This window comes from Cnephaeus nilssonii (genome assembly GCF_951640355.1).
Source record: "Cnephaeus nilssonii genome assembly, chromosome: 13".
Lineage (NCBI taxonomy): Eukaryota > Metazoa > Chordata > Mammalia > Chiroptera > Vespertilionidae > Cnephaeus > Cnephaeus nilssonii.
The window spans coordinates 47,378,197-47,404,718 of NC_137084.1; the positions used below are offsets into that span (position 1 = coordinate 47,378,197).

The 26,522-nt window shown below is 39.7% G+C and overlaps 1 protein-coding gene across 3 annotated transcripts in view; it reads right to left on the bottom strand.

Annotated features, from left to right (window-relative positions):
* Nucleotides 1-393: 393 nt before the first annotated feature.
* The window catches only part of NARS2 (asparaginyl-tRNA synthetase 2, mitochondrial), a 127,518-nt gene continuing 101,389 nt past the window's right edge, over nt 394-26,522 (bottom strand). For all 3 annotated transcript variants that reach the window (XM_079787606.1, XM_079787604.1, XM_079787605.1), the window contains 4 exons: nt 25,043-25,180; nt 6,971-7,068; nt 5,058-5,084; nt 394-2,204 (listed from right to left, as the gene is read on the bottom strand). In XM_079787606.1, the coding sequence (XP_079643732.1) occupies nt 2,060-2,204; nt 5,058-5,084; nt 6,971-7,068; nt 25,043-25,180 (408 nt within the window). In that variant the 3' untranslated portion in view covers nt 394-2,059. The remainder of the gene's footprint in view (nt 2,205-5,057; nt 5,085-6,970; nt 7,069-25,042; nt 25,181-26,522) is intronic.

The window sequence follows — 26,522 nt, forward strand, 5'->3', positions numbered from 1 at the left end:
ATAGTATTTGTACATTTCTTCTTCCATTGGGTTGGCTGCCTTTTTGTTTTGTTGATGGTTTCTTTTGCTGTGCAGGAAGAAGCATTTTAGTTGGTATCGTCCCATTCGTTTCTTTTACTTCTCTTGCCTTTGGGGTCAAGTTCACAATAGTTTTCCATCTATGTATTTTTCTTTGTATTTTATTGTTTTAGGTATGTGTTATATTCAAGTCTTTTAATATATATATGTAAATATATTATATATATATATATATATATATATATATATATATATATATATATTGATTTCAGAGAGGGAGAGATAGAAACATCACTGATCAGAAGCCTCCTGCATGCCCCACAATGAGGATCAAGGCCGCAACCCAGGATGTGCCCTGACTGGGAATCGAGCTGTGACTTCCTGGTTAACAGGTCAATGCTCAACCATTGAGCCATGCTGGCTGGGCTATATTCAAGTCTTTAATTCATTTTGAATTAATTTTTGTGTATGGTGTCAGACAGCAATCTAGTTCATTCCTTTGCATGCGGTTTTTCCATTTTCCCAACATCATTTATTGAAGAGATGTTCCTTTCTCTATTGTGTTTTGAGTTCCTCTGTTGAAAATTAGTTGCTCATATATGTGTAGGTTTATTTCTGGGCTCTCAATTCTAGTCCATTGGTCTGTGTGTCTATTTTTCTGCCAATCCCACACTGTTTTATTTTAGTTTTGTAGTATAATTTAAAGTCAGAGGGTGTGTATGGTACCTCTGGCTTTACTTTTCTTAGGACTGTGTGGGCTACTTGGATCTTTTGTGGTTACATACAAATTTGAGGATTTTTTTTGTTCTATTTCTTTGAAAAATGCCATTGGGATTTTGACGGGGATTGCATTAATTGTGTATATTGCTTTAGATACTATGGCCACTTAAACTATGTTAATTCTTCCAACCCATGAACACAGACTATCTTTCCATTTCTTTGTGTCTTCTTCAATTTCTTTCAACAATGTCTTATATTTTCTGGTGTATAGGTCCTTTACTTCCTTTGTTAAGTTTATTCCTGGGTATTTTATCCTCTTTGTTGCAAATGTTAACGTGATTGTTTTCGTTATTTTACTGGTATTTCACTGTTAGTATAAGGAAAGCAATGGATTTTTGTACACAGATTTTGCATCCTGCAACTTTGCTGTATTTGTTTATTGTTTCTAAGTCTTTGATGGAGTCTTTATGGTTTTCGATATATAGAATCATATCATTTGCAAATAGAGTATTACTTCTTCATTTGCTTTTTGGATACTTTTTAAATTTCTTTCTCTTGCCTGAATGCCGTGGCTAGGACTTCCAGTACTATGTTGAATAACAGTGGTGAGAGGGAGCATCCTTGTCTTGTCCCTGATCTTTGAGGGAAAGCTTTCAGTTTTTCACTAATGAGTATGATATTAGCTGAGGGTTTGTCATATATGGCCTTTATTATATTAAGGTACTTTCCTTCCATATCCATTTTATTGAGGCTCAATAGTTACTAAATGTTATTTTTTTCACCCAGTCTGATACAAGATTTCAATTCAGAATAGCAGTTTATTAACTTAAGACCCAAAGAAATATTTTCTTCTATAATGTTTAGTAAAACACAGAGAATAAGATGGGCATTTGTCATAGGTTAAATGGTAAGAAAGAAAAGGTCCAACAACATTTTATTTTTAGTTACTAGTTGTTTCTCAAAGGTCACACAAAGCAGTGAGCTATCATTAAAGACAAAGTACACTATCTCATCCTCTTTTAGAGTTTGAAAGGACCTTTGGAACCATCTACTTCAATTTCTTCTTTTCTTCTTAATTGACATAATTGATTAGAGATTCTACAGGCTATAATTACCTCTTCTTGGGAGAGTTCATCTTTTCATGAAATGCCTCAATTTTGTAAGAAAATCATGATCACTTATTTTTCATGTTATATGCTATGGTATGACAAGTACATTCTGAAAACTTCTGCCCTTCTAAAATCCAAGCATGCGTTTTCCTGTAGGCACATGCATGTGCAGCACCTCTGGCTTGCATGATTTCCCTTAACCAGTTTTCCAGTTACAAAATACATGAATGAGTAAATCTTGGAAAAGGGATGACATCTTTGATATTGTCAATTCCCAAGATGCATTGCAGGTAGCGTTCAAATCCCATCCCAAAACCTCCATGTGGCACAGATCCAAATCGACGGAGGTCCAGATACCTGATTTTGAGAAACAGAGAATCATAATCTATAAATGCTGTATAGGGTCAGAGTTTATAATGGAATTTATGTTTCAAAGTATTTTGTAATCATTTATCATTCACGTCATTGTGGTAGACCAGACTAAAGGACACGGAGAAGTTAAAAATGATCTGTCCAGTGTTACCCAGATAAATAGCAGCAAATCCTGTCATTCATTCATTCATGGGCTTTAGTTACTTGATCCTTTTTCTTTTAAGTTACTTATTTAATTATATATAGAAAACTTACCTCATGAGGCCACAGGAAATTTTCTAATAACTTTACTAATTTTCTTCAAAATATATCCCTTTCCTATTTCTTAGTATGTTAATAGTGCTCTTTTTTTTCTTCTTATCAAAATCATACTGTTCATACACAGAAGTAAGTGAAGAATTTTGCCTGATAAATTACAAAAAGGTATGTCCTATTAGATTAGACTGTCAGCTACATCAAGGGCAGGACCTGCATTTCATTCACTCTTCCATCTCCAGTGCCTGCTCTGGAGCAGACACTTACTTTATAAAGATTCATTGTTTGAAGGTTCAAAAATATACTCCTGAGCACTGGAGTGAGGAGAAACTTCCAGTTCTCTGCTTCACGCCTAGTGGAAGGTGTCTGGAGTAATTTTTCTGGAAGGCTGGGCAACCTCTGAAGCCCATTCATAAACATTCTGTTCCCACTTAAGATGGCTAAAAAAATGCCAAGATGGCAACCTGGGATACAGGTATTTTAGGAAAGAAGAGGAGGAGGAAGATTCTGTAAATCTTCTTATGTCATTTGGTGGGAGAATTCTTGAGTTACATAATATTAAGATAAATTTAGAGCTTCTTGAATGATTTGTAAAATCAGTTCCAGAATAGAACTTCAGCGCCATAGCTGGGAGTCATTTGGCTCCTCCAGGATAAAGACTATCACTTATTTTCCCACTGTTAACAATCATGGCTACATGTACAGGTATTTTATGTGGTTAAGATTAAGTACTTATCTTTCTAAAATAAAATATGAACTGCAATTAGGTGAGTTAGAACCAAGTGAGAGATCTACACACAGGAACATCTAGCATAAAACTTCAGATCAGTACGAGCTGTCAGGAATAATGAATGGAACACAGTCTTCAACAATTAAAATGCTTGGTAGCTGAATTAACTTTAAGTTTATAAGACACAGGGGCAGGGTATACTTTGGTTTAGTGAGAAAGTGAGATGAAGGGCATATCAAACCACTGCCACAAACACCTGCAGGGTCTGAGCTGGCAGCTAGAAGTCCAGCAAAAGCTTTAGGTGGTTCTAAATTTTTCATATCTTGATGTCAAAACACTGATATAAATGTCTGGAAACTGAATTCAGTATTTTTCTTGCCTTTGTTTTAATAGATGGAAAAAGCCAGTTCTTAGAAACAAGTTTTCTAAAGAATATGTATTTGATGGATTGTTTATTCTAGGGTAGCCAGATTATAAAAGAGATGGTTCAGAATTTGTGGAACTAGTTACAGGTTTTACTTGCATATGGCATGTAGAAATAGGAAGTGAGTAAATTCTTAGACACCTGGTGTGGCCACTCAGAGTGGGTAGAACACTAGCAGAGGTCACAGACTTGAAGATTTTGAAAACCCCTTCTACCTTTTCAAATACTATGGTAACCATTTAAAAGGAAGGAAATTCAAATAATAAATCTTTATATTCGGAGAGCTTAACAGTTTGACAACTTTAGTTGGAAAAAAAATAGTATTGAAGTGATCAATAAAGACCAGAAAAGGCCTGAATTTATTTAACCAATAATTTAAATTTGCATTTAGCTAGTTTTCATATACTTGTAGGCAGAAACTGAGGTAAAATGCATATGCTTGATCAGTCAGGCTCATCTACCTAATAGCAGAAGTCAGAACAAATGAAGGGGGGGGGGGTGTAGGCATTAGCATTTACTGAGCTTCTGTTCTATGTAGATAATTAACCTATATTGTCTCATTTCATCCTTACAATACCCTGTGAAATAATATTCTCATTCCATCTTTTAGCCAAGAAAACCAAGACTCGGAGAGATTAACCATGCCTAAGGTCATTTCTGGTAAAAAACAAAGGCATTCAAGGCCTATTACCTAAACCCAATTTTAGGCTTTTTGCATTTCTGAAATTTTAGTTCCTTCATTTCCAAAAGACAAGTGTGTAATCAGATCCTTTCTTCTCTTGAGGACAGGTGAAGAATTAATAATATTGTTGATAATATTATACCAATATCCTGAAAGAGTCTATTACAGAAATATAAATTAAAATTCTGCATATATGAAAAGTATCTGAAGAAAGGGTCCGAGGAAAGAAAACCAGAAAACTTTGGAGAAGTAAATGTATGAGTGCAGACAGGTGGTCTTCCCTAAGCAGCTTAGATTTCTAAGGTTGGTGAAGATCACTTAGGGGTCACTTAGTTCAAGCACCTAATTTCATATAGAGAGAAACTGAAGCATAATTGTTAGGAACAAAGGTCTCAGCTCTATGCTTCCAACTGCTCTTAGTTAAGTTAGTTAATATCTCTAGGCCTCAGGTCTGGAGGCACAGTTAAAAAGGAGCAAGAACAGTACCTAACTCACAGGGTGTTATGCTGTATACATGAGGTAGTATACACCAAAACTGTAACACAGTTGTCCAGCACACAATAAGTAATAAATAAACTAACGGCAGCCATTATTGCTATTTTTCAAGGACTCAAAAAAAAAAAAATCTTCTGCGAACTTGTTCATTGTTTTTAACAATATTTCACAGTGCCTTGGAAATACAAGTAAAAACTCTGTAATGCTCAAACCAACAGCTAGAAGAAGAATCATTAGGGGCTTCCTTCTTACCATTGGTAGGCTTCTCTCAGTCCTGATCTGTAAAAGGAATACAACAGAATTATTTCAGAGAATGTCAGTAAGGTAAACATACTAACCACTAAACATCTGTTCTGGGTTGTGTGCTCTTTACAGAGAAGTGCACACCAAAACTCGTGCTCTCAAATAACATGCAACCTGGTTGAGGGGCTGAACCTTTACTGTACGGTCAGAAAGGCGAGTTCAAAAATAGTCCCAGGTATTATCAAATAGTCAATAAATGCTTTAGAAGTATGACCCAGGGGTTCACTTGGATGAGTGTATTGTCCTGTCACATAAGAAAGTACTATTACTGCTACTGAAGGTTGTTGGAAGGCACACACAAACAAAGGACACACAGACACACCTTTCACTGTAACATTAAAATAATATAGATTCTGAGGCTACCTTCATAATATAATTGCTAATTGGCTTTTGCCAATTAAGTGTTAAAAGTCTGTAGCTTTTAGTACTCATTAAAATTAATTTCAGTCCTTTAAAAAAGTGTTTGGGACCAATATATCTGAAGTGATCAGGACAATGAAAAACGCAAATATACAAAAATATAGAACACATAAACAGAAGTTACAGACGGATCAGAGAGAGATGGAAATGCATATCCATTTCATTAGAAAAGATAAATTTGGATATTATCAGATATTAGGTAAACATTTAATGTTATGAGGAAAGGTTTCCTGAAGGAAGGAAGCAAGCAAAGAAAACAGAGCAATTAATCTTTCAACAGATGTGGTTTCTTGCCATGTGTGATTTTTATTGTGCTTTAAAAAAACCAAAAAAAAAACACACCCAGAGAATATTTAAATTCTTTCCATCTAAGGAGTTTGACCTTTACTTCAATTCTATGATTTTCCCAGGACTTCCTAACATGTTGGTTATAGTAAGGAGTCAGTACTCTAATAAAAAAGAGTCCTCCCAAAACATACTTACCCCCTTTCTTCTGGACCCTAACCAAATAGAGCAGTTCAAGTAAATAGGATTACAAAACCAAGTTGCCGAACAGATTTATAGGTTGAGACCTTGGAAAACATCAACTTTTTAAGCATTTTTCCATTAGGTAAAGAAGGCCTTACAAATGGCAATTTAGCAGGATATTTTCAAATAATTATGGCTTTTCCAGGTTACTTTCCAGGTTACTCTGAAAAGTACTAGCATTATCTGGAGAGAAGGATTATGCCTTCAACATGGGAAAGCCTTTTTTAAAAAAAATGTTTGGCACAGCAAAAGTGGAAAACAGAGGTTTATAACCCTGGTTAGTTTAGGAAGTCATTGTGGTGTGTTGGCAGACCATGCATATATGGAAGTGGTAGTTCAATTAGAAACATGATTCCCTATTTCTCTTTTCCAAAACATTTTCTGTGTGTTCACCAATTCATTTCCCAGGCCTTGGACAGATAGTTAAAGTAAGTTATTCAAATAGTTAAATCAAGACCCTTACAACAATGTAGAAAGTCTGAGGAAGGGAAAACGGCTTATCCTAAATAGCTTAGCAGATATTTTTAGTATCTTTCTATTTCCATCTTTATCCTTTCCCTGGTTCAGCGTCTGTTTCTTTATGGCCCTACAGGACTCATAATTTAGAGTATATAAAAAGAACATAGAGAAGAGAAAAATAAAAATGAAGGGTAAGCTTTAATGGGGAAATCTTCCTCCTTCCATCATTAACTTTCAGTTTTTATTGTGGCCTTGTTTCATGTAACAGTTCCATTTGTTAAGAAAGGGAAGCTGAGAAAGATCCAGTAACAACTCGCTCAAGGTCACTAGAATCTGAATTTCAGGTCTGCCAGCGGCTGCGGCCTGTGAACTGTCCTCTGTTACTTTGTCATGACTGCCTTTGAGTTTCCTTTCCCCAATTTCTGAATTTTGTTTCTTTTAGGTCTGACCGATACCTGGCCAGCCGCTGCTCTAAGAAATGGTATCGCTCCTCTCGGAGGCTTCCTCCAAAGAGCTCTCCAACTCCAGGAACCAGAAGGTCAACAGCAGCAACCTAAGAAGGAAACAAACAAACAGAACATAGACATTATTTTCAGGGGATTCAAGAATTGTCACATTCTCAAGCATGTGAAACTTTTAACATTTGGACAACTGATTAACTGCTCACCACAATCTTATTTATGTTATTTGTTCATGTTCCCTGTTTCAGTATCAAATGTTTAATATCATCTTTAGAATACATGCTACACAAATTGCAGGTGGATAGTTTCCTCTCCCCTCGTGCACCCTTTTATGCAGTGTACTTAACAAAAATGTGTTTTCTTCACAAATGTGATACAAATGTCAATTATAAAAATGTGGAAAATATTAAAAATTATGCAATATTAAAAATCACCTATCACTACACAGAAGCACTACACCTTCTGGCATATTTCCTTTCAGGTTTTCTTCTTATACATTTAAAGAGTATGCACAATTTATTGTTTAGGAGTATCAGTTTTTATTGAACTGCTTTCCTTTTGTTGAACATGTAGAGGGGTACGTGTATGTTTTCTTAAATAATGTGACAATGAAGATTTTCTTTACTTTGTAGTATTTTGTTAAGATATCCACCTGCAATTTGTGTAGCATGTATTGTAAAATATGGTCTGATTATTACAAAGAACTACAAATTAAATCAACAATATCATTTTGGAGTTATCAAAGCGGTGAAGAAAACAACATAAATGAGCTGGACTAGAGAATGCATCAACCAGTGCTCTTGTACATTTGATACAACCTTTCTGTCAGCAATTTGGCAAAAGATAATCAAAAGCCTTAAAAATGCAATATGCTTTGACTCAGCAATAATGGTCCTAGGAATCAGTCCCAAAAAATAATCCGAGATACAAAAATAAGATTAACAGACAGGACGTTTATTGCAGCATTATTTATAATGACAAGAAATTCACGTGCACATCAATAGGAGACTTAGATACATAATAGCCATGAATAAGAAAAAGAATGACATCTATATCACGAAATGTTAATTGTATTGCCACTGTGACATCTTTTATCTGTATTTCCTTATTTTCTACAATGAAGATGTGTTGTATTTTTGTAATAAAAAACAACAAAAATATTTCTTTTCATTTTATGTAAATAGTTTTAGAATTGAAGCCATAGAGAAGCACCACCTTACTTTGTAGTTTATAAATAAATATTAAGAAAAAGTTCAAAAGAAAAACCAACAAAAAATTTTTAATAGGAAAAAACAGTAACTTGATATTTTAATTTGTACTTCTTTGATTACTCTTTGCTTGATTTAAGACTGTTTATTTGCTATCTCTATTATCTTGTGACTTGACAATTCTTTGGGGAGGCAGGTAGACATTTGTAAGGTTAAGAATATGAAGGCACAAAACTTAGAATGATTTATTGCAACAAACGAAAAATTAGGAATCGGTAAAACACATTTTTATTTTTAAATGCCACATTATATTATAAGCTCTTCTTAAACTTTGCCTCACTTTACTATTAACCCATCCCCTTGTTTTGATTTCAGAACTTAAAAAAAAAAAATCCTCACCTGAGGATATGTTTATTGATTTTAAAGAGGAAGAGAGAGAGACAGGGGGAGAGAGAGAGAAACATCAACAGGTTACCTCCTTGTATACACCCTGACTGGGGATACAACTCGAAAACTTTTTGGTGACAGGATGATGCCCCAACTAACTGAGCCACCTGGCCATGGCTGATTTCAGAACTTTTGATTGAGATAAACTTTACAAATAATAGAGATTAATAAAGAATAACTCAAGAATATACTTTAAATGCTATATACCTCATCCTTATCCTATATAATAAAGAGGTAATATGCAAATTGACCATCACTCCAACACACAAGATGGCCACCCCTATGTGGTCAAAGATGGCTGCCCCCATGTATACACAATATGGCCGCCACAAGATGGCCAGCAGGGGAAGGTAGTTGTGAGCGATCAGGCCAGTAGGAGAGGGCAGTTGGGGGCGACCAGGCCAGCAGGGGAGGGCAGTTGGGGGTGACCAGGCCTGCAGGGGAGGGCAGTTGGGGGCACCCAGGCTGGCAAGGGAGGACAGTTAGGGGTGACTGGGCCAGCAGGGGAGGGCAGTTAGGGGTGCCCAGGCTGGCAGGGGAGGGCAGTTAGGGGCAATCGGGCTGGCAGGGGAGTAGTTAGGTGTCGATCAGGCTGGCAGGGGAGTGGTTAGGGGGTGATCAAGCTGGCAGGCAGAAGTGGTTAGGGGCAATCAGGCAGGCAGGCAGGCAGGCAGGCGAGCGGTTGGGAGCCAGCAGTCCTGGATTGTGCGAGGGATGTCCGATTGGAGAGGGTGTAGGCTGGGCTGAGGGACCCCCCCCCCCCCATGAAACACCCCCCCCCTCGATGCATGGATTTCGTGCACCGGGCCTCTAGTTATTATTATAAAAGAGAAAGCATTAGGCAGGATTTTTATCACTCAGCGGAAATAGAGTGAGAGAGAAGAGAAATGGTTCCTCTTACTAAGTCTCCTATAGTCAATAAACTGGTGAGGACAAACTGTACAACAGGCTTGTTGTCATGCTAACACAGCTTGTTGACCACATCTTAGTAATTCTTCTATGAACTTGTTGGGCCTACAATGAACACGCAGGTATTTTAGAACATGGATTTGGTGATTAAGACATGACAGTAGTCAATGAAGCAAACAGCTTTGGATAGGTGGACAAGAGAGGCTTATTAATGTGATGAGGAAATTCTCACAGATTCCAATCTGGACCCTGCAGTTACCCTTTCTATCCTCAGAGAAAGGAGAAGGTTCAATGGAGTTTTTATGGCTACAGAAAGACTGGCTAATTTATTTCCTAGTATCCTGAATTTAGACATGGCTAAACTATGCTAGGAATTGAGACAAATGATGAAATATTTGTTCTGGACTTCAAGTTTTAAATTTAGAATTATAGGCAATCAGGGTTGGAAGAAGATAGACAACCATGTAGCTCTCTGGCCTTTGCTTGAAAATACTTAAAATTCTGGGAACCACTGCCTCTGAAATATAGCATCCCATCCTTGTGTAGGTCTGACTGTTAAGAAGGGATAGGTGTGACAGATCCAAGATGGCGGCATAGACAAACATCTGGGTTGCTGCTGTCCACAACAATTTCCAGAACTACAACTAAAAGACAGAACGTCTATCACCCAGAACCACGGGAAAGCTGGCTGAGCGGAACCTCTACAACTAGACTGAAAGAGACGGGAGCAATCAGGGTGCAAACGCTGAAAAACTGAGGTACAGGGGAACGTGCGCGCGACACAAGCAGGTGGCGGAGCCCAGCTGGAGGCGGGCGTTGCTTTCTTCAATCCGAAGAGAGACAAGCCCCCAATTTCTCTGAAATCCAGTTTCTGGGGAGAGACTGGGCTGTCTGCCATCGGGTGGGAGAGTGAGGGTGGCTTACTAGCAGAGCTGCGAGGAGGTAGAATTGTTGGCTGCACTGGGGCACGAGACTCGGGGACGCGGTTGCGGGGACACGGTTGGAGGCGGCTCACTGCCAGCCATCGCTGTTTGCCACGCCCTAGCCTAGTGACGCCCTGAGACTCCGCCCCGCACAATCTACAAACACACCCAAGCTCCTAGCAGTGGCTTTTGCATATGAATGGCCTTCTCTATTGCAGTTTAAACTAGTAAACTTGCAACCCAGTACAGACAGCTCCAAAGCCTCCAAGCTCCAAGCAGGGAGGAGAGGACGGCAGTTCTCGCTGTAGCTCCTGCAGGGTGGCCTCAGACAGCAGCTGAACTGCACCCATTGGAGATCCAGAAGCCAGTATTCCTAGTGGTCAGTGTGAGACACCAGATTTCAACTTCTCACATCCATAAGTGACACATTCGGGAGGCGGACTCAGTGACCACCAAAGCCCCACTGAAACAAGCCCTGTACCGCAAGCGTGTCTCCAGGTGTCTCCAGCGCAGCAGTTCTTCCAGTATAAACACAGCGGGTCCCCACAGCCAATTGGCCTAGAAGTCAATTCCTCCCAGTGTACCAACAGCAATCAAGGCTTAACTACACCAAGATTTTGCATTCAGCTCACAAAGGGGTGTATCAAGAGCGACCACCTAAGGTGATTGGGGAAGCTGAGCTACTGGCCCCCATAGGTCACTGACCACACAAAGCCACTCCATCAACACAGGAAGGCAGCCAAAATGCGGCGACACCGAAGCATGTCACGAATAGGAGAGATGGAGGAAAGTAAACTACTGGACGACACAGTGTTCAGAACCACATTTATAAGGTTACTCAAGAATCTTCTAAAAACCACTGAGAAACTTGAAGAGACCTTCAAGGACCTTAATGAGAATACCAAAAAAATGGAAAAGGACCAGTCAGAAATTAAGCATACACTGTCTGAAATAAAGAATATACAGAAACTCAACTGTAGATCACCGTACCCCAAGAGTCAAACCAAAGATCTGGAATATGAGGAAGCAAAAAACACCCAACAAGAGAGGCGGAAAGAAAGAAGAATCCAAAAGTGCGAGGATAGCATAAGGAGCCTCTGGGACGGCTTTAAGCATACCAACATCCGAATTTTTTGGGTGCCAGAAGAAGAGAGAGAGCAAGATACTGAAAACCTATTTGAAGAAATAATGACAGAAAACTTCCCCCACCTGGTGAAAGAAATAGACTTACAAGTTCATGAAGCGCACAGAACCCCAAACAAGAGGAATCCAAAGAGGATCACACCAAGACACATCATAATTAAAATGCCAAGGGCAAAAGACAAAGAGAGAATCTTACAAGCAGCAAGAGAAAACCGGTTAGTTACCTACAAGGGAGTACCCATACGACTGTAAGCTGATTTCTCAACAGAAACTATGCAGGCCAGATGGGAGTGGCAAGAAATATTCAAAGTGATGAACAGCAAGAACCTACAACCAAGATTACTCTACCCAGCAAAGCTATCATTCAGAATTGAAGGTCAGACGAAGAGCTTCACAGACAAGAAAAAGCTAAAGGAGTTCATCACCACCAAACCAGGATTACATGAAATGCTGAAGGGTATTCTTTAAGAAGAGGAAGAAGAAAAAAAAGGTAAAGGTAAAAATTATGAAAAACAAAAAGACATCAAATACATACCTACCAACAAGTGAATCTAAAAATCAAGTGAATAAAAAATCTGAAGAACAGAATGGACCGATGAATATAATAGAATCAGGGACATAGAAAGGGAGGGGACGGACAATTCTCAGGGGGAAGGGGGTCTGAGGGGTGCAGGAAGAGATTGGACAAAAATCTTACACTTATGGATGAAGACAGTGGCGGGGGGTAAGGGCATGGGGTGGGGTGGGGAATCAGGTGGAGGGGAGCTATGGGGGGGGGGGAAAGAGGAACACCTGTAATAATCTGAACAATAAAGATTTATTATAAAAAAAAAAAGAAGAAGGGATAGGTGTATCTAAAATCTATCATTTAGCCCTAGCCATTTTGGTTCAGTAGATAAGAGTGCTGGCCTGTGGACTGAAGGGTCCGGGGTTTAATTCCAGTCAAGAGCATGTATTGTTGGAGAGTTGGGAATTTTTGAGCATGCTTCCAGAGAGGCCGTGGACTATGCCCCAGATAGAGATGTCAGTGCTGACACTAGGCCAGGCCTTGAAATAGGGACTCATGGCCCCTTCCCAGCACGTAGGCCTTCTTTCATAGAACACTGTCAGCTTTCTGGAGAACAGGATGACCCTGTGAATAACATGGTCGTCATTGGCATGATCCTGACGTTGCTTGGGAAAAACTGTTTTGTCTTGGGTTACTTGTTCTGCAAAAACCGGATGTGGTTAATGTGCTTAAAAGCGGTCTTACACAAAGGGTCGCTGCTGCTCTCTGGTCTTCCTGCGTGGAGAATGGCAGAGCAGTCGCCCGGCTAGTTGCTCGGCCCGGCCGGCCGGCTAATAAAGGCTTTTGGTTTTTACATCGGACTCGGCTCCCTGATGGTCTTTGGGGATCACGAAATCTGGGCATAACAGTACCATGGTTGCAGGCTCTTTCCCGGACCCAGCCCTGGTTGAGGCCCATGCAGGAGGCAATCAATCAATGTGTTTCTCTCACATCGATATTTCTGTCTTTCCCTCTCTAAAAATCAATGGGTGCCCTAGCTGGTTTGGCTTAGTGGATAGAGCCTTGCCCTGCAGAATGAAGGGTCCCAGGTTCGATTCCGGTCAAAGGCACTTGTCTGGGTTGTAGGCTCATCCCCAGTATGGGGCATGCAGGAGTCAACTGATCAATGATTCTCTCTCATCATTGATGTTTCTATCTTTCTCTCCCTCCTCCTCCCTTCCTCTCTGAAATCAATTAAAATATATTTTAAAAAATAAAATAAAAAATAAAAATCAATGGGAAAATATCTTTAGGTGAGGCTTAAAAAAATCATTTCTAAAAAAAAATAATAAATAAAATCTATCATTTATTTCCAAAGTTTCAAAGTTGGGGCAATTCCAAGCCACGAAGGAGGGCAGTAATTGCTTGTGATTATAATTCAAGAATGCAAGTACAAGGAAAGCTTTAAGAGGCAGAGCTAAAAAGACCCACTGCCTCAAAAAGGCTGCTGGAGAATCAGCTATGGTGGCAGAACAGGAGGTAGGTAGTCCTGCTGAGGCTGGTGGCCAGTGAGGAGTAAACGAGGCTACCCTGGATGAGTTGTTCTGCTTTCTGTTAGTTCATAAGCATCAAACAAGAGCTCCATTTCTTGCTTGGTCTTGCTTCTGATACAACTAAAACAAGCAAAAAACCCTCTTTGGATCTTAGCACTTTTTGCAGGCCTAAATTTTATTAACTTTGGGACGTAGCTTTTCAATGCTATTTTTAGAGGAATATAAAAGACTCATATTTATCTTTGATTACAAAACTCCCTTATTTTACTATCTGAGTTCACTGAAGAATTCAACCTGAAACTATACAAGTTTTTGACTTTTCTGCCTGGTTTTTGTTAATCTTGAATATTTGCATCTGCCTAGTAACAGTGGTGAAACTGGAAGCTTCTGAACCTTCTGAGTCCCCTTCAAACTCTTATGCCATAGTATGATATCTACATTTTTATTTCCTGGATTTCTTTCAAACCTGTCTTCCTAATAACCAAGATACCTAATTGGTTAAACCCAACTATTTCTACATTGGCTATCATAAAATTAGTGTGGTAGTTGCTATATTAGCCAGGATAGGTTAGGTTATGCTGTATTAATAAATAATCCCAGAAGCTTACAACAGGGTTTCTCAATCTTAGCATTAGTGACCTTTTGGGCCAGATAATTGTTGTAAGGGCCTGTCCTGTGCATTGTGAGACATTTAGCAGCATACCCGGTCTCTACCCACCAGATGTCAGGTGCACTCCCCTCATTGTGCCAACCCAAACTGTCTCCTGGGTGGGGACAGAATAACCCCTGATTGGGAACAACTGCTTTATAACAATGAACTGGCTTTCAGAAACTCATGCGGGATTCCAAGATGGCTGCAGAGTAGCTGAAAGCTCAGTTCATTTGCTCCCAACAGCAGACCAGACTTGTGGCTACACTGCGGAGCAATTGGCATGAAAAACAAGTAAAAGTGTAGCTGATCTGAAACACGGAGAGCAGGGAGCATGGAGGAGAGAAAGGAGGAGACATGAGAGGACGAGCCAAGTCGCGCCAAGTGCGTGGCTGGAAAGCCGAGGTGATATTGTGGCAGTGGAGCCCCACACCATGAGAGTGTGTGGCCTCAGCTCCACCCAGTGATCCCCAATCCAGAGCAACAGAGAGGGAAGGGGAGCCCACATAACATTGGGCGGAGGGAATCAATGGGGACCTGGTCCACTTGGGAGATTCAGACCACATAATCCCAGGCTAAAAGCGATTTCTTTGTTAGAAAACCACTCTGGGAAGTTCGCTCTGCTCATTCCCTAGGGCAAAACAAACAAATGAAAAATAAACAAATGTGACTACATCAAACTAAAAAACTGCTGCACAGCAAAAGAAACCACCAACAAAATGAAAAGGGAACCCACTGTATGGGAGAACATATTCACCAATGATACATCTGATAAGGGGTTAATTTCTAAAATATACAAAGAACTCATATAATTCAACATGAAGAAGACAAACAATCCAATTTAAAAATGGGCAAAGAACCTGAACAGACACTTCTTCAAAGAGGACATACAGATAGCCAATACATATGAAAAAATGCTCAGACACTAATCATCAGAGATGCAAATTAAAACAACAATGAGGTATCGCCTCACACCTATCAGAATGACTACCATCAATAAATCAAGTGCTGGCAAGGATATGGAGAAAAGGGAACCCTAGTACTCTGATGTGGGAATGCAGACTGTGCAGCCACTGTAGAATACAGTACAGAGTTTCCTCAAAATCTTAAAAGTTTGACCCAGCGATCCCACTTCTGGCAATATATCTTAAGAATCCTAAAACACCAACCGCAAAGAATATATGCACTCTTATGTTTAGCAGTGTTAGTTATAATAGCTAAGATCTGGAAACAGCCCAAAAGCCCATCAGTAGATGAATTGATAAAAAGATGTGGCACATTTACACAACGGAATACTATGTAGCTGTAATAAAGAAGGAACTCTTACCCTTTGAGACAGCATGGAAGGACCTGGAGATTATTATGCTAAGCAAAATAAGTCAAAGACAAATATCACATGATCTCACTTACATGTGGAATCTAATGAACAAAATAAACTGATGAACAAAATAAGACCAGAAGCATGGATACATGGAACAGACTGACAGATCTTAGGGGGGAGAAAGGTGGGCTGGAAGAGATTAGCCAAAGAACATATATGAATATGTGAATAGCCCATGGACACAAACAATAATGTGGTGAAGGCCTGGAGTGGGGCGGGGGCTGGGTGGAGGGGGAAGAAGAGGAGAAAATGGGGGACATCTTTAATACTGTCAACAATTAAAAACAAACAATAACTTATACTACATGTCCTGGCTTGAAGATATTAAAAAGCTGCTTTCTGAGGTATTGCTGATCTTGTGTCAGATGGAAAAAAAAAAGGGCATGGATGACGATGTACTAAAAGCATTTGTCCAGAAGCAAGGTATGTAGGTCATGTTTGCTTAAAAGCCCTTGGCCAATGCAAGTCACATGCAAGTTGCTCAGCTCCTATCAATGGGGCAGGGCAGTATAATTCCCTGAGGGAGGAGCAAGTGGCAACCATTTCTGCATCACAGTGATTTTCAACTGGTGTCCCACAAGAATTTTCAAAACATGCAGTACCTGACTATTTAGTCAGGGCACTGACCTCTTTTCCCTTAGATTGTCAAATTAAAAAATGACAACAGCCAATACAACCTTAGCTGTTCAATGTGAATGAATCAAAATTATACCTTTTACTTTTTTCAGATTGGCAAAAAATAGAATGTACTTTTGGGGGTGTTGCAGGATTTTAGTAATTAGTTCATGTGTGCCATGAGATGAAAAAGGTTGAAAATCGCTGCTACATCATAGAACAGTTTACCATGTTGCTTTCCCCCCACCTATCTGGACTCTTCCACTTCCATGTGCCCACCGATTCTTCATTGTTAATTAGAATAAGGCCAGACTAGTAATCCCCCTATTTTCTTCCTCTGTAACTCTGGGAGAGGAACTATCAGTAGGAAAGAACTTCCTACCAAAAGAGTCTATTATGGTAGAATAAAAATTTTAGAAGACATTGAGCTAGTCCTACATCACTATTAGTTTTGTAATATGAAGAAAGAACATATATATGTCATCTATGCCCTTTCTTGGTCTACATGGCTTGAAATTTCACATCCTTAGGCAGCTGAGTTTCCTGTATGTTTTCTGGATCTAGAGAGTAAATAAAGTTGCTCCCCCTCTTTAGAGATATTTCTTTTGAGTAAGGCATTCCTTTACAATGCTTCATCACTGTCCCATGGCCAAAGGAGGACAGATTGATCTCTTGTGAAGCAAGGCCCACCAAGGCTTCATTCTCTTCTCTCCCCCCTCATAACCTTCTTCTCCTTTACTTTAGGGTTGGTTTCCTTTCCACCATGCCAGATACTTCCTCCTTTTCCTTCATAATGATATCCTTCTCTCTCTCTAGAGATTATGCACACTTTCTGAGAAGCTAGAATATAATAAAGTATTCCTCAACTATAAACAAAGACATCTACATTTGGTATACACAGACCTGCACTTTCTTCTGATATGATATAAAAAGTACTGTACCCCCTAAATATCACAATTTCCATTCCAGGTAAGATTCTCCTATATTGTGTCTCCCCCTGTTAACTACTGAGCTAATTACTACAGAAACTACCTGTCTCTCCCTGGTTCTAGTGAAGGTAAAAGGAACATCCAAATATAATACAAACTATGACATAAAGGAACACAAAATGTAAAATGTAGAGGGACTCACACAACTTTGTTAAGAATGAAAAAAACCTTTGCCAAGTGATGGGCACATTGGAAACAAGCAAGTTGTCTAGAACAGCGGTCGTCAACCTTTCAGACCTCACGGACCACCAGTGGTCTGAGGACCACCGGCTGGCAACCGCTGGTCTAGAATGTTAGTTGTTGATTACAATTTACCCTTATGTGTGGGCAGGTTTGTGGTTTACAGGAGTCTGAGGCTGGCTTACAGAGCCGGGGACTGAGCAATCCTGCCCTTGACTAGGGAAAGTGAGAATTCACTGGCTGCATAGTGAAAGGTCCCCTTAGACACATTTGAGCATTCCTGGAACTAAAATCCTGGTTGTGTCCCAATGCAGCATCAGGAGACTTAAAATAGGTGGATGTGAAACCAAGGGTCCTTATAACTTTGATCAAATTTAGTTTTAAATCCTAGCTCTAGGGATCATCCCTCTTTCCTTTTCCCTTTCCTCTTCCTTCATCCACCCTCTCCTTCTCCCCTCCCCCCTTCCTCTCTCTCTCCCCTTAAAGACCTAACCTAACTACCTCCCACCCCCACCACTGACAGAGGCAGCTGAGGATAGGCAGCCTAGACCTGACTAGTGGTCACATGGTCTGGACCTCTGGGAGGCTAAAGATAACATTTTTGACCTATGTTATCTTTCAGCTCCCGAGCCCTAAGGTGGTACAGTCCCATGAGACAGGACAGAGGGACTCCAGAAAAGACCCCAGAGCAGTCCTCAAGACCTGAAGAAATGATTCATCACCCTTACCTCATCTCTGACCAATCAGTTCCCAACTCAACCCTAAACCCCTAACCCACTGTTTTGTGATTTTGCCCTATACAGGGGTGGGCAAAGTAGGTTTACAGTTGCTCATATGGAAAGTAATGCAATAATAAATAAATAAATAAATAAATAAATAATATAAGAATAAACTGTGTTTTGCATACTCACAACTGTTAACCTACTTTTGCTCTACCCTGTAAAAATTTTAACCTACATGCCATCAGGATGCTTGGGCTTTTGAGCATTAACTTCCTGTTCTTTTGGATGGAGCCACTTATAATAAAATACCCAGTATTTCTCCACTGCAATTCTTGGTATATAGTGTTAGGCTCTGCTCATGCCGGGCGGACAAATCTTTCTGTTCCGTAACAGAAGGACTTCAGTTCTGCTGTCTGTTCAGTCTCTTACACAGACAACAGTGAAGGCTAAAAATAATTCTACCACACTCTCGGCTACCTTCCCTAGTCTTACACACAGCTTATTTAGCTTTGGGCCCAACTTTTAGGCTGGAATGCTGCCTGGCACATCCTCCCAACTGTGTGTGGATCTTGATTTTGTTTCAGTCACACAGCTGCAGTGGCATGCTGTCTAGAAATAGTCTGTGTTGGTATTCAAGCTGAACAAGCTCTGGTCTCTATTTATGACACTCCCTTTTGACTCTTTCTCTCTGATTCCAATCAATGCACTGAAAATAAAACTCAGACCTTGAATTAAAAAACAGACCTTGAATTAAAAACAAGCAGGCTAGATAGGAACAAGGCCTTTCATACATTACCTTTTTTTCCATGCTAAGTTCAGAGAGAGGGGAAAAGAAGTTTAATGTCCCTTCCTCCGCTACCTCTCTTCCTACCTATATTACTATTTTTAAATACACAAATTGTATGGGCTGCTCACAGACTGCTACCAACAATGGAGCAATATTACATACTATTATAAAAGAAGAATGTTCCACAAGCCAAGGGAAACATGTCTGTGGTTTCAGCCTCTACGAGCTTTTTCTCTAACTGCTGACACAGACTGTGTTTTGCCCCTAAAAACGAGGAAGCACAGCTAAGAAAGAGAACCCTCTGTGACAGTGCAACGATGCAGATGGCTGCAGGTAGCAATGACTGAAGACAGAATCTGGCCAGTAAAATGGCTAGCCTGAGAGCAGCCTGGGTGGACTGAAATGCATACTTGCAACTTGGACATAATATCTCAGGATAGTCATTAGCCCTAGATATGGAAAAATTGGGAAATAACCTTCATCACTATTTCTGTTGATTTGAGGTTCAAACTGTTTTGATGCACATCAATTATTTAGCTCCAGCCCAGATAATTCATTAGAACCTCTCATCCAGTATTCTTTCCAACCTGACTTTACAATATGTACTTTACTGAATACCCACCAATGCTTAAATGTCCATGCTTTGCTAAGTAATATTGACACGATGTAAAAATGAGAACATTATCTGGTGATCTTGGAATCTCATCACAAATGTTGAGCAGTCACCTTTTCCTAATCACACATGGTTGGAATTCTTCTCTGTGAAGCTATTTCCCTAGCTAAATATTTGTGACCTGCTTTTGGGGGACTTATTCAGGGACCCAGACTCAGGGGCATACGGCATTTTGCATAGACTCATTTTATTTAGGCCCATGATTTGTTTCCTTCAAGTTATTAAAAGTGTTTGGGAATTTATAAATTGTTCTTATATCCAAATGAGAAAAAGTTAGGCTATCTGAAATCAGAGAATCTTAGATCTGGTTAGTATCTTGGAGGTCATCTAATCCAATTACCTGGTTTTATGGAGAGAGAAATTGATGCTCAGAGATTGAACAGACTTGCCTAAGGACATACAGCTAACTAGTAAGAGGGCTGAATTTCAAACCTAGCACTACTAACTTCTTAGTCCAGTGTACTTGTCATTATAACAAAGTGCATATCTTCTATTGCGTGAGCATATGTGGTGTGTGTGTGTGTGTGTGTGTGTGTGTGTGTGTGTGTGTGTTGGGGAGGGTGGGGGAGAAAGAAAGAAAAAAGAGACTATAACTGTAAAAAGATACCATTTTACTATTTATTACCCTGGCCAAATATTATAAGTGTAGGTTAAACATTTCCCTATCTTTCTCTTCTGATTCCCTAGAGAAGGCACCTGTGAAATACACCTGTTGTAATTTTTTTAGATTGCATCACACCCACTGGAGAAACTTTTGCAACCCTACCCACAACCTGTTATTACAGCCCTACAAAAGAAACACATAATCTAGTTATCTGGCCCAAAGCCTGTTCATTCACAACTAAAAAAAATAAAGTTGGGTAGAAACAGGCACTTTATATAAGTGGGTTGAAAAGAAATCTAGGAAGCTAATGAACCAATGTTATCATCTATGTTTAATGTATATAGTTTAAATAAATTATATTTTAATAATTTAGCTCTGAGAAGCTATGTGCTATAGTACTGCATAAATTATAAAGTCTAGTAAAGTCCCATTATAATGTCTTCAGGTTTCAAGCTGGAAGACATCACTAGAGACTGGTCACAAGGAAAACCTCCTGTGCTTCTAAGGGAAGAAATGTTGATGGCCACCGTCTATGAGAGAAATGCCTGTTAAGGAATCTTAACAGCATGTTAAGAGCAGGTTATGATATGGCAACAGATATAAATATTTTAACATTATTGTGCTTTATCACAGTAAAGATTTTATCAAAATTTAGAAGGAGCCCTGGCCGGCTTGGCTCAGTGGATAGAGCGTCGGCCTGCGGACTGAAGGGTCCCAGGTTCGATTCTGGCCAAGGGCACATGCCCAGGTTGCGGGCTCGATCCCCTGTAGGGGGCGTGCAGGAGGCCACCGATCAGTGATTCTCTCTCATCATGGATGTTTCTATCTCTCTCTCCCTCTCCCTTCCTCTCTGAAATCAATAAAGAAATATATTTTAAAAAAATTTAGAAGGAAAAGAGAGAGGGCTTCATATTTATTGACTACCCACTAACCCAAACATTCATTATGTTCTGCATTTTTCATATATTACCTAATGTAATCCTCACAACTCCAGAAAATGTTATTGCCTTGTTTTTACAGATTTAAAACTAAAATTCAAAGAAACTAGATGGTTTACCTGAGGTCACACAGTTTATGACTCACAGACTTGGGACTTGAACCCAAGAGTGTCTGATTTTAAAACCACTGGACTTCCCTTTAGAACATGTTGCTAACACTCAAAAAATTTAGAGTAAAAGTTGCTCTTTAGCTTCCCAGAAATTTCCTTAGCAAGCCAAGTCACTCACTCACTACTTGTCCACTGTGTGTCTACAACTGTGTTGGGCTCCATTCACCCATCCAACCAATCACCTATCTATCATCAAATGGATAGGAGGTGCCTGCTACGTCCCAGGCGTTGCAGGAACTACGGATACATTGGTGAGTGAAAAAGAGGTCCTCAATCCTTTGGCATAGAGGAAAGAGTCAGTAATTAAAGAGGCATACAAATAAGTGTAAATTAAAACTGTGTTAGGGATTATGATAGAGTAAGAGTTAGTAGTTCTGGGACTGAAATTTGATACGGTACCACTGTAGTGTCTAACAGGGGTGTCTGCCTCAGGTTAGAAGGTTGCTATGGGAAATAAAGACTGCATGGAGACCTGGAGAGTAAGTAAAATTACTTAGGTGAAGAAGATGGTTGTAGATTGAGGGAGCACTGTGCACAAAGATACCTTAGTGAGAGAAAACGCTACAAGTCTGAAGACATGGGAGAAGGGCGGTGTGGATGCAGCAGAGAGAGCAAAGGGGAGCACACAGTGCAGCGGGCAAGAGAGACAGGAGCAGCCAGGCTGCACTGGGGCTTGTAGGCCATGTGTAGGATTTTGATTTTTATCCTAAGAGCCTGGCCTGGTAGTTCAGTTGGTTAGAGCATCGTCCCAATACACCAAGGTTGTGGGTTGGTGAGGGCACATACTAGAATTAACTAATGAATGCATAAATAAGTGGAATAATAAATCGATATTTCTCTATCTCTCTCATCAATGAAAAAAAAGAGAGCAGTGGGAGGCCACGAATGGTTTTAAGAAGGGAGATAACATGATCAGACTTACATTTTCTAAAAGCTCATGCGCAACAGGGAGAACTGACCCTGAGGAGGAAGAGTAGATACAGGAATACCAGCCAGGAGGCTACTGAAGTAAACCAGGCAAGAGATGATGCTGTCTTAATCTAAAAAGGTAAAAGTGGAAATGCAGAGCAGTGGATGGATTTGAGATACATTTAGGAGCATAAAAATGACAGAACTTAGAGATAACCTGAATATGGAAAGCAAGAGATATTTTGAAAATGACTCAGTTACCTGGCTTGTATTAGATGAACAGAGGAGATGAAAAGAAGATCTAATTTGGTTGGGGGACAGGAGAAGATCAGCAATCATGGGGTCCGTTTGCGTATGTTAAGTTTGGGAGACTTTTGAGATATGTAGATGGCAGTTTGAGTTCAGAGCCCAGACAAGTCTGGGTTAGAGGGATACATTTCTGAGTTATCGGAAAAGTAATAGTAAATTTGGGTACAGACGAAATCACCTGTGGGGAGAAGAGACCTAGGATGGAGCCTTGGGGAATTCCAACATTTAATGGATTAGAAGATGAGGAAGAACCTGCATAGGAGACTGAGAAAGAAGAACCCCCTGAGAAGGGAGGAAAACTGGGAGAATGCGATGCCACAGAAGCCAAGGGAGGAGAAAGTTTTAAGAAGAGGAAAGTCAACAATACTGCTGAATAACACTGAGGGGTGAAGTCAGATAAAGACTGTTAAAAGTGTGTTGGACTTAATAACATGGCATTATTACTGACTCTAGAAAGTGCTGCTTCAGTGACAGGGGTGGCAGGGGGAAGGAGGAATGAACTGTAGGTCCCATGGCGGCTATCAGAAACTCACTCGCCATCCCAAAAAAGTTAAGAATTTCGTTTGAGAAAGCAAAACTTATACAGAATCTACAAAAAATAAACATAATGCTACCAGTTTTACTAATTCTTTAAATGCTATAAAAATCCAGAAAAAGAAGGCTCAAGGTGACTGGGCTTTAGAGAAAGAAAATCTTCAGCAGGTTATAAATGAAAAGGGCTCAATCTAGGGAAATTGCACAAGAAGAATACATGGTGTGTGTGTGTGTTGCGGGGTGGGAGTGGGATGTGATGGAGTGATAAGAAAGCCAAGAGATGTAGACTTAATATCAAGTTATTTAGGATCGAATAATCTTTGCCCTATGTTTATGTTTTGCTGCCAACCTGTTGGCCAATTCATTTCTCAAAATCAATTATATCAGAGGATTGATAGGGAAAATAAAAAATAAAAATCATAAATCAATTGGGCTGCTCACTGAATTTGTATAATGCATCATGAAAGGAGGGGATAAGTAAAATCACTGGCTAACATGTAACTCGATGTTTGTGATTCTGAGGCAGTGAGATAGAGTAGAGAAGAACATAGACCTCAGAGCAAGACAGTCAGGTCTGAATGCCAACTCTATCACTTACTGCCTTTGTAGTCTTGGGAAATGCAATCAATGACTTTGCACCCGTTTTTATCTCTAAAATGGGAGAAAGAGTAAGTTTCTTGGCAAGGTTGTTTCGGTACTTAGAGATGAGATGGTCATGCTTGCCTCATAGGAATCTCCTAATTGGTGGCTACTAATGTTTTACTAGTAGTAATACTGTAAGAGAAAACAGGAAATACATTCAAATAGACAACCTTGTACACCCCAAGATTGGGACATTTTATTTACTGGTGGGCCCTGATCTACATTTTTCTAAAGACAAGTGAAAAGCACCACGTTTTTGGACCTTTTTTGAGATAAACATAATATATTTGTATCATAGACTTTTACAGTTAATGATATTAAATATGTAACTACTCAATAAATACATTCCTATTTTATATATTGACTAGAGGCCCACTGCACGAAGATTCATGCAATAGGCATTCCTTCCCCTGGCTGCCAGCACTGGTTTTCCTCTGGCACCCGGGACCCAGGCCTTCACTCTGGCCACAGCAGAGAAGCCAAGCCTCGATGCTAGGCTTCTCCGCTCTGGCCGCAGCAAGGCTTGGCTTCTCCGCTCTGGCCGCAGCGGAGAAGCCAAGCCTCTTCAGTCTTTAGTCTTCACTCTGCGACTGTGTATGCAAATTAACCCACCATATTTGTTGGGTTAATTTGCATACCCACTCCTGATTGGCTGGTGGGTGTTGTGGAGGTATAGTCAATTTGCATTTTCTCTCTTATTAGTGTAGATCATTTTGTAAAGGAGCAAAGAAGAGACTCTCCCCCAAAGTAAACCAGAAGAATAAAAAAAACCCACACAACTAAAGTTAAGGGTGAAAAAAGAAGACAGGATGAGAAAGGCTATAGAGAACAGAGAGACAGACAAGACAGAAGAGTCACCCAGACCTCCTGGATCTCCCAGAGCCCCCTCACTGTTCCTATCAGACAGCCTCCTGCTCTGCCAGCTGGCTCTTCCTTTGCCACTGCAATGGCCTCTCGCCCAGCATACTCCCCCACCTCTATAGTCTCCTATCCAGCACTTAACCTGACAGTAGACCTGACATTGCTATGCAGTGCTCTAGGCTATTTCCTCTTAGTTATTTAAAAAACAAAACACACCTACATACATGTGCATCTGCCAAATTAAGGACACCTTTGTCATAGAAATGAGGGAGTACATTTATAGAAAATTGGGATCTTCTTTGTGAATAGTTTTTTAGAGATGCCTTTGAGAAACTTAATTAAAGAAAATATGCCAAAGGATAAATAAAATTAAGCCAAGGGGAAAACCCAGGTTCTGAGATGACTAATCCAATTTGTTTGGTCGTTCCCTTACTGTGTGCTGAGGCCCATCTTCATTGTCTCTCATGTAGAAAGGCTTCAGTGCTAATGGATAATTAATGACAAAGACTGGTATGTTGCCACAGTGCTTCACCAGGTATTTTTCATGTTCAGTATGTAGATCAACACCCCACTGCAATGAGAAAAAAAAAAATCACCAAAGGAGAAGACAGAGCTGAAATATACAATGCAGGACCCTGTAAATAACCTGTATCAGTTCTCTCCCTGAGGATCAGCGATGTGTGGAGCTGTCTGCTGAGGTTACACAGATAACTAAACTAGAGAGGTATGTGTTAGCAAGAACATCCACAGGCCTGGAAAGATGAAAGCTGAAATGAGTAGATAAACACTATGCTCTCTGCCCCTGTCTGAGGGAGCAGCATTTAGCAGATGAATAGCATCTGCAGGAAAAAAAAAGTGTGCTTTCCACAGTGTATAAAAACTGACCCCAGGATCACAGTTTTATTAATATTGCCTAGAACGTCTTCTACAGTTACTGCTCCTAAGTCTCAGGAAATTAAATGATGAAAGATAAATATTTCTAATATTGAGTCCATCTTTGGCTAGATGGCTTCACTCAGTGAAATTTTTTAAACTAAAACAGTCAACTGATATATCAGATGCTCCTTGATGAATATTTAATAACACGGTTCTTCTATTTATTCAGCAAATACGAATGTGCCTGTTAAATCTCAGGTCCCATGCTAGGTATTGGATATAGTAAGAAAAATAGAACCCTTAACTTCATGAAGCTTACAGAGTAGGAAACAAACATTAAATACAAAATTATGAAAAGGAATTAATTGATTAAAATATAACTATTATAGCTTATAAGAGGATCTGACTTAACTGGGGTTGGGACTGGTATAAGGAATAGTTTGAAGACAAAGGTATTACTGTACATTCTGAACATTATCTTATTACTCCCACATGTCTGGCAATACCTTAATTATAGGGAAGAAGTACTGGCATAGGAATGAGGAGACTTGCCTCTAACATTATGTGCATGTTCACCAATGAATCATGTAGCCTCTTTGTACTTATATCTTTGCCAATAAAATAAAGGCATTCTTTAAAAAACCAACCCAAAACAATTCAGTGTTTTCCAAAGTGGATCACAAATGGGAAAACTCTATAAAGTTCAACAGGAAAAGAAACCTGTTTAATTTGTTGCTTAAACTTACTTGATCATTTAACCTCTTTTTTTGTCACCTGTTAACATCATTTACAATGTACTTTGGGAAACACTGAACTAATTGATTTCTATAGTAATAGTCTATGGTCGCCATTCTCTTAAATGATTTTTATCTTCCTAAACTTGGGAAACTTCTGTATAACCCTTTAGTCACTGCTATTACAAATGATACAATTCTACTTCAAAATTATAAATATTTCAATAAGGCTGAGCAAATATAAAAAAAACAATGTATAGAGGAGCAAATCCTATACCCTGCCAATAAGAGAAATAAGACTAT